The sequence below is a fragment of the Epinephelus lanceolatus genome, chromosome 10 (assembly GCF_041903045.1).
Source record: "Epinephelus lanceolatus isolate andai-2023 chromosome 10, ASM4190304v1, whole genome shotgun sequence".
Taxonomy (NCBI): domain Eukaryota; kingdom Metazoa; phylum Chordata; class Actinopteri; order Perciformes; family Serranidae; genus Epinephelus; species Epinephelus lanceolatus.
In genome coordinates this window covers 10,053,380-10,069,614 of record NC_135743.1, presented here as the reverse complement: position 1 = coordinate 10,069,614, position 16,235 = coordinate 10,053,380, and the positions used below count along the sequence as shown (strand labels likewise).

The following is a 16,235-nucleotide window of genomic DNA, read 5'->3' as shown; positions in this document are numbered from 1 at the left end:
TTACACCTCTAGTTCTTCACATAGCGATTTTTTAATTCCTTCAATCTAGAAATGATGAATTTCACTTATTGCTCCTTTAACAACCATTGACATTTTAATCCCCATGATCAGAGGAACTATCATTTTACAGCAGATATCTTGTTATATTACAGCGGACATTCAGAAATATAAAAGACAAATTAAGTCAGACCTCTCCCACATTTGTGAATGGAAAAACTCAACTACTTGCAGCTTTAATTGTTCATCTTAAAGACACATGAGAGGAGGCAGGCTATAACAAATGAGATTTATTTATACATATGCAGTCCAAATATACACATATTAGAATAAATGTTTAAAAAGCCCTAACCTACACCACCCAGTTTAAGACCTGTGAAGTCAACAGAAGTCAGTGTTGATGTGGAAACACATAACCAGGATAAACACCATCTGTGTGCATAACCTTTGGATTTAATTAAGCCCCACCTAACACTACCATCCTTTCTCCTTTTCCTCATCTATTAAACTATTAGATACCAACAAACCCAATCCTGGCTCCTGAATACAACCCCCGCCCCCTCCACAGGAAATACAGGCAAGTGAGAGCGAGGGCAGACCTCAGGGAGATCCCAGAAGGCAGAGTCCTGTTCCAGTTACATACAGTGTAGAGAGAGACAGAGAGGAGTAGGTAGCAGGCAGTGGAGGATTTCACTTACAGTAAAACAAGCCATCTCGGGTACATCAGAGACCACAGGAGCAGGGCAGGGCTGAGTGCCCTCACTACCTCATCCCCTGAAACATTATCTATCTATCCATCCCAGCAAGCAGGCAGCAGAAGCAGCAGCACAGGGTTGTCCATGCATTTAAACCGATTCCCTAATCTCTCCCGCTACACCCAAAGGTTCAGGGCAGGGGTGAGACAGTCATGAGCAGAGCCAATGCTGCTATCCCACCGACTTGTGAGGCAGTTAACCCATTCACCAGTGATCCAGCTATCCCGTCTCATTTAGAGTTAATGCTGTGCAAAGCTTGCAAGAGCATGACTCATCTGCAGAGTACAAAGTGTGCGCGGAGCAGGAAAGCCTTCCAAACAAAGATCAAAAGCAATCAAAAAGAAATTACATGTCACTGGTAGGGAGGGATGTTATTGCTCTGAGTGGCCTGGTGGAACACAACTTGAACCAGCCGACTTTGACCAAATTCCGGCATGTGCATTTAGGAAAAATGACTTGAAGCCCTTATTCCCCCATTAGTGAGGGGTAGTTGCCCTCACAAACTTCTTCACACAGAGATATGATTGTGGGCAAAAGCATCAAAAAAAGCAAGAGCGCTCCCTTTTTGCTGCAAAGCGATCAGCGTGGAGAATCTAAACCAAATAGTGTTAAATTGCAAACCCTTTGGCCAAACAAGACCTTAATCTAGTGTTTAATAAATACCGCGAGGGACATTATTTTCTAAATATTATACATTTAGGGGAGAATGGGAATGAGGGTGGTGACAGAGGGGTTGCAGTTCAGTCTTTTTGGATGTGGATTTTTATTGCCCAATATCCTGGTGGTGGGAAACTGAGAGAAAGCATTTACTGGCTTGTAAAATAGAGCTTTCAAAAAAGGGAGGACAGTTTTCAAAGACGGAAATCGTGATGAGATACAAAAGGGACCTCGTAATGTGTTAAATTTTTCATTAGATTGTGAATCAGTTCTGATCATGTACCTCTTTCAAAAGCTTAATGCACTGGGTACGGTGCATCTCGCCCGTTTTCTTTCCATTGATAGTAATCCTCCCACACCACACCACACCACACCACACCACACACCCCCCCTGTCTGAATGTCTTTACTATCCCTCCTTCAGTGGTCCCCCTCTTCATACTGTATTCAGATTTCTTAACCAGACAACAGACAAATCAACCCCAGTATAAGTGTCCTTGTGTGAAATGGTTATCTCTACCTGTCTCTCTTTTCTCCCTGTCCATCTGTCTGTCTCTGTTTGTCTATCTGGCTGTTTCTCCAATTGCCTGGAGGTGAAGGAGGAGGTCAGTGGTAAGGTCTCAGTTGGTCTGGCAGCAGACACCCTTACTGGCTGAGTTTTGGGTGGGCTCAACCGTGATGGGCACTACGTTGGAGGCTGGTGAGAAGTCTGAGTCGCTTCGCCCTGAGATCTGCCTCTGTGACACGATGTTGTAGATGGCTGTGATGGAGAGAAGGGTGAAAGGGAATGAGTTATGTGTAGATGCCTATAAATCCAGCCAACAGTGGGACATATTGTGATAAGGACAAACAGCATGGCAAAACTGAACAACAACTGTTCTATCCAGACTCCTGGCAGCAGCAAAGGATTCTTTCCATCCTAAACTGGCATCGTTGTGTCATGTGGCAGTACCAAGTCTCATTTAGGCATTCCCCAATGCTACAATATGCAATACAGTTTACATTGAATTTGCAATGCAAAATCAAACATTAGACATTGTTGGTCTTGCGTCTGTGACCCTACATGCGCATGCTGGTGAGCAGACACAATAATTAGCAGACAAGAGCTGCTGAAACACACAGCTCAACTTAAGTGTTTTTCAACTGACATACAAATTTGCTTCTTCAATACTTGAACACATTTCTGATTGTGGTTTACCTAAACTTTGGCTTAGATGCCATCGTAGTGGTCAGCTGATCAACTTGAGAGAGGAGAGCAGGAGTGCAGACACCTCTCTGACTTACTGTTGCATACTGCCGCTTTAACTCTAAACTACAGCCAGATGTGAAGCACAACAGTCCTGAAATAAAAACTGCAGATGAAGCAAGACGGTTCAAAGAAAAACAAGACTCCTGGCTGACTGGAACATGACGCGTCAGGGGGTCAAACTGTGACGCCCTACTACTGACCACGCGGCAGTCTCCAGGGATGACAGATGAAGCCGACATCGAAGTGCCAAAAACTGCACTTCCTCTAATGGCCACTTGAGGCTGACTCCAGTCAATCCCCCCATGTTAAAATGCCCAACTTTACAGCAGATATAAACATGTTTACAGGCTGGTACAACAAAATGTCTCTCTATGGCTAATTTTCCCATTCATGACAACTGTGTGGGAGGGGGGTGAATTTTTATATAACGCACCCATTTACATTTTATCAAAGGAGCAATGTGTAAAATTTAGAGGGATTACGTGGCATCTAGCAGTGAGGATTGCAGATTGCAACCAGGTAATTCAGGTGATTATACACTAAAGGAAACAGATTTTTATTCTTTTAATCTTCTATTTCTGCCAATATATCCCCCTAAATCCTACACATTAAATCTTTAAGGCTATAAGTTGTGCAGAATTAAGGGCATATACGTTTAGAGATGACAGTCTACAAGTTAAATCCATCCCTCGCTCCTCCACAGCTCCACGCTCTTATCTAAATATGGTCACTTCCAGCTTGAAAATCCAAGATGGTGACAGCCAAAATGTAAAACTTGACACTTCGAAACAGCAGTCCACAAATCAATAGGTGACGTTACAGTGGCTACGTCCATTGTTTTTATAAAGTCTATGCTACAGATCCCACACAGCACCAGCTGCTGCGCCTGTATAACCCACCAGGATGACCCTCTCTGACCCACGATCTGTCTGCTGCTGATATCTACACGCGACATCATCTCTGCTCCACTGGGTCTAAAGTTCAGCTCTTACTGGCCCGCTAATGCACAGCTAACTTCCTCTCTTCTCCTCCCTTAACGAGCTCATTAGCTACGTTAGCTCAATGAGGCCTGTTGGTTTGAAGTTTTTATGAATTAGAAATTACTGATAAAGCTGTGGTGTGGGCAGAGTGTCTCAAATGGCTCAAGCAGAGGCGTCTGGGAATTGAACACGGTGCAGAAGCAGAATACAAGCAGTAAGTGGCGCATACTTGCAGACTGATAGCCCCTGGAGCAATTGAAGTGGAAGCACCACTCACTGTTGGATTACCCCTTTAAGCACTCCAGGGGTTGACTCAGTCACAACAATTGCTTTTTTTGCCTCCATGTTACCAAAGCTCCAACATCAGATGCACTCGTTAGTGTTGCTATATGCCTCCTGGGCACATTTACTTGAGAAAAAAAAAACTGTGAACCAGTATCAGAATTTCTGTCTTCCACAGATGCATCTGGTACAGTGGGTCAAAATGGATTTGTGACCATAAACAAAGAGCATGGTGGTTTGCTGGTGATTGGCCGTCTTTATAGCAGCTCTCACCAAGACTGACTGGCTGAGCGATGTTTCATGGTGCCAATTAGTCATATTTTTGAAACGACTAAGGTGGAGTTGTCGGCACAGACTGCACATCAGTGATGAGCACTGAGAACAGATAAGATGGATTTTGCTGCCATCTAGTGGCAGACGATCAGTGTTATGTAAACCATCACCGTCTGGACGGAAATGTAACACTTTCAGACAAATCAATACCCAGTATATATACAGCATTATCATTAGATGACTTGGGAGCTTTAGACATCGGTGCCCTTCAGGATCAAATGCACTTTCATTCTATAATTTGATACGAACACTAAAAAACGGCACGAGATAAACACAAAACTCACCTGTGAGAATAGTCTGGAAAGCCAGCTCCACATTAGATGAGTCTAACGCTGATGTCTCCAGGAAAGACAAGCCGTTCTTCTCTGTAACACACACATGCACATAACGCCACAATATGTCATAGGCCTGCATTATTTTTAAGTTTCATATCTACACAGAGCTGAGGTGGATTGTATTGATGTACAGTACTGGCATTAACACTGCACTGATTCAGCGACTGATTTCTTCTGCATAATTTGCTCACTCCAGGTTTCTCCACAGAGATGTAGTAATTTCAGCCCCTTCCTGTTTGATTGCTGACTGTGAAATGCTTTATAATTATAGAAAATCCAATGGGTTGTGTGACAGCTGAATTAACTGTTCACTCTATAAAATATTCCTTTTTTTTTTTTTTACAGCAGACATATAAACATCTAATAGTAGGAAAAGTGCAGCTGTTGCCAATTAACGCTGACTTTGTTGTCCTAGTACATCTTGCCTGGGTACAGACCACTGACCCAGGCAAGACCAATGAGGAGTTGTATCAATGGCGAGTGCTACAGACAAGATAGACGCTGCTATCAAGGCTGTTCTAAATTGTCATATCTTCTCCATTTCTGCCACAAATCGTAGTTAGTTTTAACTTCTCTCCACTCCACTCTTAAAACCCTGCACAGAACGGGTATGTTGGCATGGCTACACGAGTGTGGACTTATAATGCGGTTAGATTCAGGCTGATACGATGGTCTCTAGTGATTGGTTAGAGAAAATTAAGTTTCCCTCCCCGACAAAAATCAGTCAGGACACAATGTCAGATTGAAGATGGAAACAGAGTGTAACGAGTTGTCTAATCTGCCTGATATCAGGCGACAGTACATCAATGTGACAGTGCGACAGTTGGCCGTGACCCTGAAACCAAAGCAGCAAAATGGAATTCAGCCATCATTCATTTTTATCAATCAACCTGTGCTTTTCCTACTGCGAAATGTCAAAATGCCTCTAATGAAAAAGACCTAGAACAAACAGTGAAGGACAAACTCCTATTTAAAAAAACATGCTCTTTATGCTGACTCAATCCGACCAACATCAAACATCACCCAAGTGTATGTATGACATGGAACTGAGAGACATTTCCTATGTGTGAAGATTAGGGTCGCCCACCTTTCACAGTTGAACCCAACAGTATATTTTTTAGCGCTTAACTTTCTCTGTGATAACAAAAATGTCATTTTTAAACAAGCTGCAGGGGGGGACGTATGAGACTAAAAAACAATTCTGCTCCTCTGTTTTTTTCTAATCACACATAAAGCTCATCTTCTGTCTCCGGCTATCTGTCCGTCTGCTTGTTTGTGTACGTGTGTGTCTGCTCGTTTCGCAGTGATGCTAGACGATTACTAAAACAATATAGAAAAGAAAAAAGAACAGATGCCAAAACTACTGCAGCAGATTGGTGCTGCAGTGATAGTTTTGGCTTGCTGGGAGGCCAATGCGGAGCTCTGTGGCCGGCTCTTTGGCTTTGGGGCGCTTCCGCCTCCTGTCTAAACCCATTGTTCTCACCTAGATGTGCTCTCAGGTACTGAAATATGGCGCTGATGGATTTAGCGTAAATCAGTATTCAGTGGTACAGCCGTGATTCAGTTGGTACCCTTAAAAGTAAGTTTAGAACAGCAGATGCAACCAGCAGATATTTGGTGATATTACGTAATAAATGGTAATAAAGCTGCAAAGATTGCATTAATCATAAACATTTTCCAGTTTGTTCTTTCTGTCTCTGTACATTTTGATTCCAAGAATAAAGGAGATGAACAAATGAAATTATTACTACCACAGGTGAGGTAGTACTGTCACACAGTGGCGTAAGTGAGACATCAGATTCGTTCACTGTCGCTGTTGGGCTCTTTGAGGAGGAGCCTTAACTCATGGTATCATCATAAACTTTGCATGTATGTGTCCATCACATGGTCTTAATGTAAATGAGGCATCATAAATGATGTTTGTGGTATAGAGAAACTAATCAGTGAAAAACAGAAAGCACAGAAAGGTACAAACAATATTTATCTAGCGATGTAGATGAATTTCTTTACTCTAATATGCATCAACAAGACTCTTGTATTTGACGTTCTCACAGGCCGTCCTACAGGAGTCATTTACCAGTCAAAGCAGGTGCAACACGAAATCAGACACAAGCCAATAAACTCAAGGTCAAGAGTAAACACGTGGCCAAACTGCTCTGAAACAATAGGCTGTGAGTGTCAAAAGGTTGACTGTAAAAAATAAATGCTCTGAAACAAAGCCTTGAAATTCTCAAAGGGCTCTGATTAAAAGAAGTTTCATTAATTTAAATCAGGTCCTTTCGACCTTGTGCTGTGCTTTCTTACATGTGCTCAAACACGAGCCAAGGACGTATGGTGGACATATTTATGTAAAATGCCTTACAGTATCACAGTGCAAACATTTCTAACATGGGTGTTCCCGCTGGGAATGAGCACACAAGACTGTACAAACTAAGTAAACTAAAGCAGAAGCATTAATTTTATCATATAACACATTATAAAGTAGTTAAGGATCTAATTAAAGCAGCTCACGGTCAGAAACATTTGGTATTCAACACTACTTTTTTTTAAAGATTATTTTGTGGGGAGGGTTGTCTTTATTGTTAGAACACCTGAGGATAGACAGGAAAGGTGGAGGAGACAGGGGAGGACACGCAGCAAAGGGCCACAGGTCAGAATCGAACCTGGTCTGCTGCAAAGGATGAAGCCTATGTGGGGTGCAGAGTCTACCTGGTGAGCTGGAGGTCGCCCCTGAACTTGATACTTTAAGGGCACCTAGCAGCAGAATACCGATTCCTGTTAAATCCCTCAGTGCCAAATGTCTGTACCTGAGAGCGCATTGGTGAGAACGGCAGGTTTGCCGTGAAGCTCCCAAAGCCAGCCATGGGGCTCTGGGACCTGCAACAGAGCTCCACAGAGCTGACGGGTACAACTTCAGACAGGAGGCGGAAGCGCCCCAGAGCCCGGAAGCCAGCCATGGAGCTCTGCGGACCTACCATCAGCTTTCCAGTGAGCCACAACGCCAATCTGCCATGCTGATTTCGGCATCTGGTCTATTTTCTTTTCTATATTATTTTAGTAATAGCGTTGTATCACTACTAGACAAGCAGACACACACACACACACACACACACACATACAAGCAGACGGACAGAGACAGACGATTAGCTCTATATGTGGTTACAAAAGAAAAGCAGCATTGCTTTTTAGTCCACTACATCGCCCTGCAGCTTGTTCAAAGATTAGATTTTTGTCATGAGAGAGAACATGAAGTATCGAATTCCAGGTCCTGGTACTGGTATAGGTTCAAGTATGACCAGTACCCACCCATAGGGGGCAGTCTATCTATGGTCATTATCACCTGACCTAACCTGGTGATAATGTGTTAAGGCCAAGTCCAAAACCTCACAGGCTGCAACACACACACACACACACACACACACACACACACACACACACACACACACACACACACAGACAGTGACAATACCTGCCATGGCCCTGGCCTCATCTGTTGGCACTGCTCTTAGGTGGCGTAGATCACTTTTGTTGCCCACTAGCATGATGACTATGTTGCTGTCTGCGTGGTCCTGCAGCTCCTTCAGCCAACGCTCGGCGTTTTCATACGTCAGGTGCTTGGCAATGTCATAAACCAGGAGAGCGCCGACTGCTCCACGGTAGTACCTGGACAACAGAGGAGAGAGATCAACATTACATACACTGGAGCGGACAACTTTTTCTTGTCGCAGCCTGTTGGATATCTGGATTTTTTGCAGGTGTGTCACATGGGCTCGGCCTGGTTTGAAGCTGAGAAACACAAGAAATAAAACAGTGCAGTCGAAGCAGATGACGCTCACAACACAAGTGAACACTGACTGACATCACTTGTTTTAATTAAAGACTGGCTGCGCTTGCTTGTCTGCTTCCTCAGTGCCTGTGGGGGATTGATACAGTGCATGCCAATGCCTCGGGGGTTGGTTGCCACATCGACGCAGAGAATTCAAAAAGAGTGACGAATGCTGGGACAGGGACTTGATCGAGAAATGAGGAGGAATCAACAAAACGCTTCCTGTCCTGAGGCAAAAAAGCTGCATTTTTGTTGTGTTAATCACTTCAGAATATCTAACTGATTCAGGAATGTAATTGTAAATTGAATTCATAGACAGAGGATGATTGGAAGTTTATAACCTTTGACCTACATCCGCAGCCAAACTTCATGTGACTGTGAATAACAGCTTTGACAAAAAATGGCACAATGCATGAGGAAGCAAAGGAGGCCCTTTGGAGTTCCTGTGCTTAGCCTGTATCAATATCAAGGTCATGCTTGTTTCAACCTTTGAATGCAAACCTGTGTGCGTCTGCATGCGTGCTAGACCCAATTAAAAATCCCATTATTTCCTTCAAGAGAACATGTACTTGTGTGAAGTGGGTATCTCTGCCTATGTGTGGAGGCGAGTGTATGCACATGTGTGTAGCGGTGCTTCCACAAAGGCTTCAATGATGTACTGTACTCACGCAGAAGTGATAGCTCGGTATCTCTCCTGTCCAGCTGTGTCCCAGATCTGAGCCTTGATGGTCTTCCCTTCTACCTGGATGCTACGTGTGGCAAACTCCACCCCGATGGTGCTCTTGCTCTCCAGGTTGAACTCATTTCGGGTGAATCGGGACAGCAGGTTACTCTTCCCTACACCTGAATCTCCGATAAGCACCACTACAGGAGAAAAGAAAAGGCAAAGAAACAGGAACAACAATCATCAGCAGACTGTTTTGAACTTTTTTCAATATCACGACCACAATCTCATTTTCCAGAACCAAAAACACATACGGAGAACATCCTATACACAATTGTGTTTCAGCGGCACAGCGTACTTTACAGCTGCAGCTGTAAAAGGTAAATTCCTGGTAGATCTTTGGTGTAACAGTTCATTAAACCACAAAGAAGTTACACTGAACAGTGTGGGCTGACCTTTTTGAATTAAGTCTGATTCTCATTGTAATCAGACAGCCTGTCTCGCCAATGACACATGAGTGGCTTCCAGCCGAGGTAGAGCAGAAATTCAGGGGACTCCCACTGAGTATACTGAATATTAGAACCACCTGCTCTTTTTCAGGAAATACCCGCAGTCTGAGCGCAGGTGAATTCAGCGATTCACTGAAGATTTCACCAGTCAAATACAGTCATGACAGTGCTTTACTGTGAATACGTTAGATACGTTGGAGAGAGCTGAGACTCCCTTTTTCCTTTAGGGACCCCTTTTCTATAGCTGAGTAAACTTGCAACCCCTGACTTAGTGACACGGATATTTCATATAATATTCAACACATAAAAATAATAATTGATAAACTGCACATTTAATCCAAATAGTGACCACAATAGCTGCAAAAAGTTTAAATAAAACAAGCGATTTCCTGTGAATACTGAGATGAGTCAGAGATGAGTTTTCCTACTACTTTTAGGAACTTTTTATAACAATCAATCATACTAGAACCCAACCTATACTGGATTTTTAGGGCTGATGTCGATATTAGGGAGTTAAAAAATCCTGAAACTGATATATCAGCTGATTCTATCTATCTCGCTCTCTATCTATACCTATATATCTATTTAAATGTCTGTATCTACAATGCAATCATCTCGTACATAGGGTTATCAAAGACAAAGATATGTAATTGAGGCACCATTTTTTAGTTTACAGTGCAACGAACTAAGGATGTCCTCGTCAAGTATCTGCCAATACTGAGTCCTGATCCGATACCGAAAGCTCTATTTTCCTGGATAAAACAGCTGCACGTGCACACTTCAACTACTTTAAAGTTATTAAAAATCAATCCAATGTATAGCCTTTGCTTGACAACTGAATAGCTCTGCAATGCATTAACAAAAAAATCCCTGCATCCAAGCTGCTCCTTAATGTTTTTTAATTATCAGCCTGTTATTTACTTACTCATTTTTTACAAAATAACTAAGTATAAAATGTCTTGAGGGAACTTCTCTGTCCCTTTAAGAGAGTATTCAGCCTGTGTCTGAGCCAGGTGACTGCACAGTATTCAGCTGAGTGATTATTTTCATTGTCTGAACATCTTTTGCGTGGATTAGACTACATTAATATGTTACTTTTATTGGCTTTTTGCTGGAGGCGTTTTCTTTTATGACCTGTGGTGTTTCACAGCAGGCGGGGCTCAGCCCCAGCTCTTACACACACAGGAGACTGGCCATGTGGAGGAGAGACACACAGAGTTGGGAGAGCTGATGAAGGCTGCACTCCACGCTGCTGTGCATGAAAGTAAACAAAAGTAAAAACACCTGTGTGACAGCTGATGTTTTGGGTTCTACATAGCTCAATATAACGGAACCTGATCAGTTAAAAATACCTTGATCAGCCCCAAGACGGATCTTTGAGATCGGATCAGGACATCCCTACAATAAACTTTACTGTAAAAAATGACATCAGTGCACTGAAAGAGTAAACTTCAATGGGAAATTAAGAATTAAAAATTGTTGTGCAAAAAAAAAAAAAAAAAAAAAAACTTTTCATATGCATATCAGACAGCATACACGCTGATACCATTATATATGTGAGAGGCCAAGATCAGCCGATAAAATCTGCCGACACACATATTGGTTGGGCTCTAATACAGTCTTACTTGGGTTCCTACTTGGGTTCTTTTTGGCAATGTCCGTGTTGTCTTCTCCCTGATGCTTGACGATTGTTATAGTAACTCTTTGGTTGTTTTAACCGTGTACTTTTTTAATGCAGGACAAGTCTGTGTAGCAGGATAAAGGCTCTGTGAACATAGCTTGTGTTCAGATCTTCACTGTGCCCTTATCCTGTCAGATTTTTTTTTTACTTATTCTTAAACTTTAAAAAATAAAAATTTCATTTAGATTTCCTCACAGAAATAAATAAAATGCTGAGATATGGGCCCACTGTATTTTTTGTTTTTACTTTTCTTACACCCCTTAAAATCAAGAAGGCCTTGCAACCCTCTGTGAAATGTTGGCGACCCCTAGTGGGGGTCCAGGCCCCCAGGTTGGGAGCTAGTGGATTGATTATACCACACATACAGTATGCTCAAATCAATTTGTATGAATAAGTTATCCTGCTGTTTTAAAAGCAATATATAATAAAAAAAAATCTAAATGTTTAAACATTAACTAAAAAATCTGAGAGCTAACTCAAGTCTCTGCCAAAAACTCTGCTGAAGTTTGTCCGGATGCCAAACACTTCCTCCAAATTGCTTTGGTTGACAGAAGCTACTATTTTACACTTCCCAAACAAAGCATAAAAAAATCCATAAAATCTGCAAACAATGACTAGACTTGGAGAGAGGCCTTGTTTTGCTTTAGATAAAAATGGCAGTGGAGTTGTTACTGACATGGGGTGAGAGAAGTAAATCACTACATGTGCAGCGTAGAAATGAGCTACTGCTTTAATGCTTAGTGTGTAATCATGATGATAAAAACAGAGGCTTTAATGCTGCGTCTCTTCTACTGGATCCTCTCCTAAAACATATTTAAACATTATTAGAGTGAGTGTTTGTCAGAAAACTACTTCCACAATTGTCAGGTGAGTCAGTGTGTCAAAAGGAACCAACCACACCAGCTCACCACCCTGCTGTTATGAAATAGGAACTTGTTAGGGAATGTTGAAACTGCATTAACGAACCGACCACTGTGTCCACACTTGCATTTAAGCAACACAGCTCGTTCTAAGGGGAAACTGTACATTAAAGTTTGTCAGTATGGTGTAACAGACACAAGCGGAAACCTGTCCTCACTAAAGGCTAGACCTTAAAATAATGAAAACACAGGGGCCACACATACCAACGGTGTGGCTCTCCTACATGCCTAGAAAGGCAACACTGTCATTCTCCATTTCGTCAGGGACAAAAGATCTTGGGCGGAGGACAAAAATCATTATGCAACCACTTCTAGGTCCTCTGCCATCGCACAGGTAAAATCATGGCTGCATTACACACCCATTCTCCAACCTATTGTTGCGTTGGCATTCTTCAGCTAAAATGATATGACACCTCTCTTTCATATTGTACAACACTGCACCCAGTCATGCAGCCTAGCCTGAGACTGTCTGGAGGTGGGAATGAAGAAAGAAACGAAATTATACTGAGAATCTTTCTTTTCAGAGAGATTATTTGATATATTTACATCTCCTGAATCCCTGTACATGGAATAAAAGATCACCATCACATGTCCAATCTCATTATTTCCATTTAGGTGAAATTAAAGCAGTGTATAATGCAGGCTATGGCTGGTTATCTAAAAGAGATACCTCCTATTAATGTAGGATAATTAATTTCTCATTAGTGCTGATTTTATTGCATCAAAATGCATCATATATATTTCCACTGAAAGAAGCTAATGGCTCTAACATGATTTACTCTGCTGGGCTATGAAAGGTGCTTTTAAACCAGAAGTGAAGCAGTCAGTCTGTAAAGTTTCTAAACAAACACCCAGTATTGAGGCTAACACATGGCACTAAAAATGAACATGTGCAGTACAAGAAAGGAGGTATGCTCCAGCAGGATGACCTCCTCCTGCTGATGTCTCCATCAGTAGGGAAAGGTTTAGGTGACTCACCAACAGCTCACCCAACTTGACTCATGCTATCTTACAGTGAGGGACAAAAGGGAGGTTGTAGGAACAAAGGACAGCCATTACAATAACGTTAGCTCTTTCCTGGTTTAAGCAAAGGATTGAAAGGCAGCCGATACCTTATCAGTGTCCTTGCACCGCTGCACATTATTCAGATAAATTTGCTATTTGGTCACAAGGAGTCATGTCATTTCATTCTAGAGTGAACAAGTGAGTGAGTGAGTGAGTAAATCTCATCTCCTCTTTGCTCCGGGACAGAGCTTCTCTGTGGCCCAAACACACACTGCATGCAGGTATTTCCAGTTTGACAACACACGCTTGTTTAGTGTTCTATATTTGAACAGACCATGAGCGCTCCATTTCCCCTTTGCTTATGACAAGGTACAACCATAAACTATTGTTTGTACCAGACAGCTATATGGGAACAATCTCCCCCCACCCCCACACATATACACTATACAGTTACAGTCCATTTTATATCAGATTACACATTGTGGGAGTGTTTCTGCATATAAAAGAAAGTTTCTTTAAATTCCCCCTGCTGTCCTCCTCAACCTGAGAGAGGGATTGGGCTTTAAATTGGGGTTATCACCCATTCTTGAGAATTGGGACAAGCATGTCCTAAACCAAAAATAAATAAATAGAATTACAACTTAACAACACACTTGAATTCACAGCTTTAAAAAAAAAAATTAAAAAATGTGTGAAAAGCCTACAAAAAAATTAAAACTAACAGTACATACAGATTGCACTGGTGTTCTAATGTACTGCTGGTCATCTTTGTTTCATTTGTGTGTGTGTGTGTGTGTGTGTGTGTGAAAAGTAGGCCTTTCAAAGATTTCTGTCAGCTCTACAAAAACTTCGATCAGGTATAAAAGCGGTTAGCTACATCACAAGGATTCCTGCCTCACTTCCTGGTTTCTAAAAAAGCAGGAATACTGCTCAAGTACTGGTGAGCTTTCTATTTATTTTATATGTTCATTAAATAATGATGCTCTCAGGTGTGTCTCAAACATAACACGTCAACTCTGTAGCCCTACAAATTCAAAAATAAATAAGAATAATGGTTTAAAAGTGAATATTTTTGATCAACACTGAGAAAACTCTTAAATACTATGAGAAATATAAAGGCTACTCACTATGACTGCTGTGAAATTAATAAAAATATAAGTTTTTGTCAACTCTGTAAGACATCAACTCAGCCAGACCTTACCTCTGACATAATAATATTATTATACTGATAATTACAAGGTTTATTAGTCAAGATTTTGATCTTTTTAAATATATTTTCACAACCTAATTAAGGGTAAAATTAAAACCCCAAAAGAGGAAGGTTTTGTCCCAGTTTTGTCCTTGTGAATGAGTGTTACAATGTTTGTTAGACCATACTGAGATCTGTTAATTATTAGAGTTAAACTGCTGTAGGTGCAGGTGAGCTTTTATTGACATAACAGGTGATGTTTTCCCCAAGTGCTCAGACCTGTATGTAGATTAGACCTGCAAGTACACCATGAAGTCCCCAGGCACAAAACTACTGGACCAAACTCCATTTATTCCCTGAGCCAGTCTGCTTGGAGGCTGTTTTGACGCCTCAGATTATGACCCCCTTGTTGACCAACACTGCATCCTAACATGATTGCATCATCGGCCTGCAAGATGAGGACTCCACTGCAGATGCTGCTTAATACATAAGAGTACGTAAAGAGCCGCCTGTGTGTTAAAATGACACGGTGGGCGGCTGTAACACCGTGTTGTAATTCGTGACAAAGTTGCAGCTAGCAGCAGCAGGTGCTTTTGTCTCAGATCTAATGTCGCCTTGTTGTCAGGAGGTCAACACCTCCAACAACTCGGCATCAAATGACACTTGCTCACAGGTGAAGGCTGTCGAAGTTTAGCTAACTAGCTAGAAGACAAACAGGTGCTCACCTTTAAAAAGATAGTCATACTCGTCTTCTCTGTTGGTCATAGCTCCTCTTCCTCGGTGTCTCTACGTATTTAACTCGAAGTCGAACAAACTTCTGTTGTATTTCAGCTACTTCGCGACCGACACACCGCCGTTAACGACTTTAATTAGCCTCACGCGGACGACGGTTAATAATCACTCAGCGGTAAATTACTGTCAGAATACAAGAACGCGACACCGCCGTTGTTATCACGCTTAAAAACAACCAACAGCAACTGGCAGCTGAAAAAGTTTCGCCTCGTCTTCCTCACCCTCTGTCACTTGCCATTACCGAGGCTGCGACGTAACGTCAGTTTCCTTGGTCCCGCCCCTCGCTCGCTCCTAATGGTCAATGGCTGATCGACACCTGTCACTAGCCTCCACGTGATTGGTCCGCTGTGCTGTCCGTCATGATTTGCCTCTTGGTCGTTAACTGGGATGACGTATGAGGGCCCCAAGCCTCAACAGGTAATATCAGCCTCAGGTTGATCAGCAGCAGCAGCAGCAGCGGAGCTCAGCTGGCAAACAGTGGTATCACAATGTCTCACTGCAAGACGTGTCACTGCAGCCCACCAGTACAGATACAGTGATATAACACAGACTGCTGCTCCCAAAAACAAGACTCATAATTTAAAGCCTCTTTTTCTGTTTGGGGATCCATTTAATAACTAAAAAATATTTATAACAGTGTTTTTATCAGCTTGATACATCATGGTATTCACTAAAACTTAAGATTCCTTATAAATATGATTTTGATCTGATTACATGCTGCTGAAAGATATGTTAAATCTACATATGTATAAGTTCTGTGTGGTGTAAAACATAATTAGAGACCCAAATATAACAACCTCAGAGACACAAAACGACTACAAAGAGACAGAAAACAACCAAATAAGGCACACAATTATCTCAAAGAGACACATCACGTCAAAGAGACACAAAATGACTACAAAGAGACAGAAAACAACCAAAAAAGGTACAAAGTTATCTCAAAAAGACACAAAATGACCTCAGAGACACAAAACGACCAAAAAAGGCACACAGTTACCTCAGAGAGACACAAAGTTATTTAATAAGACACAAAATGACCTCAAAGACACACAAAACAACCAA

General features: G+C 41.9%; 1 protein-coding gene across 1 annotated transcript; it reads right to left on the bottom strand.

Annotated features, from left to right (window-relative positions):
- Positions 1-272: 272 nt before the first annotated feature.
- rab11al (RAB11a, member RAS oncogene family, like) lies at positions 273-15,435 on the bottom strand. The gene is made up of 5 exons (XM_033641209.2): positions 15,107-15,435; positions 9,082-9,277; positions 8,057-8,250; positions 4,537-4,617; positions 273-2,168 (listed from the first exon to the last, which is right to left on the bottom strand). Exons 1-5 carry the CDS (start codon positions 15,144-15,146, stop codon positions 2,029-2,031), a joined length of 651 nt encoding a protein of 216 aa, XP_033497100.1. The 5' UTR covers positions 15,147-15,435; the 3' UTR covers positions 273-2,028.
- Between the last annotated feature and the right edge of the window lie 800 nt (positions 15,436-16,235).

What these genes read in the sequence shown, in the direction of transcription:
- rab11al (XM_033641209.2), bottom strand. Translation starts at nt 15,146, where the DNA reads ATGACCAACAGAGAAGACGAGTATGACTATCTTTTTAAAG. An exon ending in TACCGAGCTATCACTTCTGC is followed by an intron (nt 8,251 to 9,081) that starts GTGAGTACAGTA and finishes TCTGTTGTCCAG; the next exon opens with GTACTACCGTGGAGCAGTCG. An exon ending in TGAGGCCAGGGCCATGGCAG is followed by an intron (nt 4,618 to 8,056) that starts GTATTGTCACTG and finishes TGTGTGTTACAG; the next exon opens with AGAAGAACGGCTTGTCTTTC.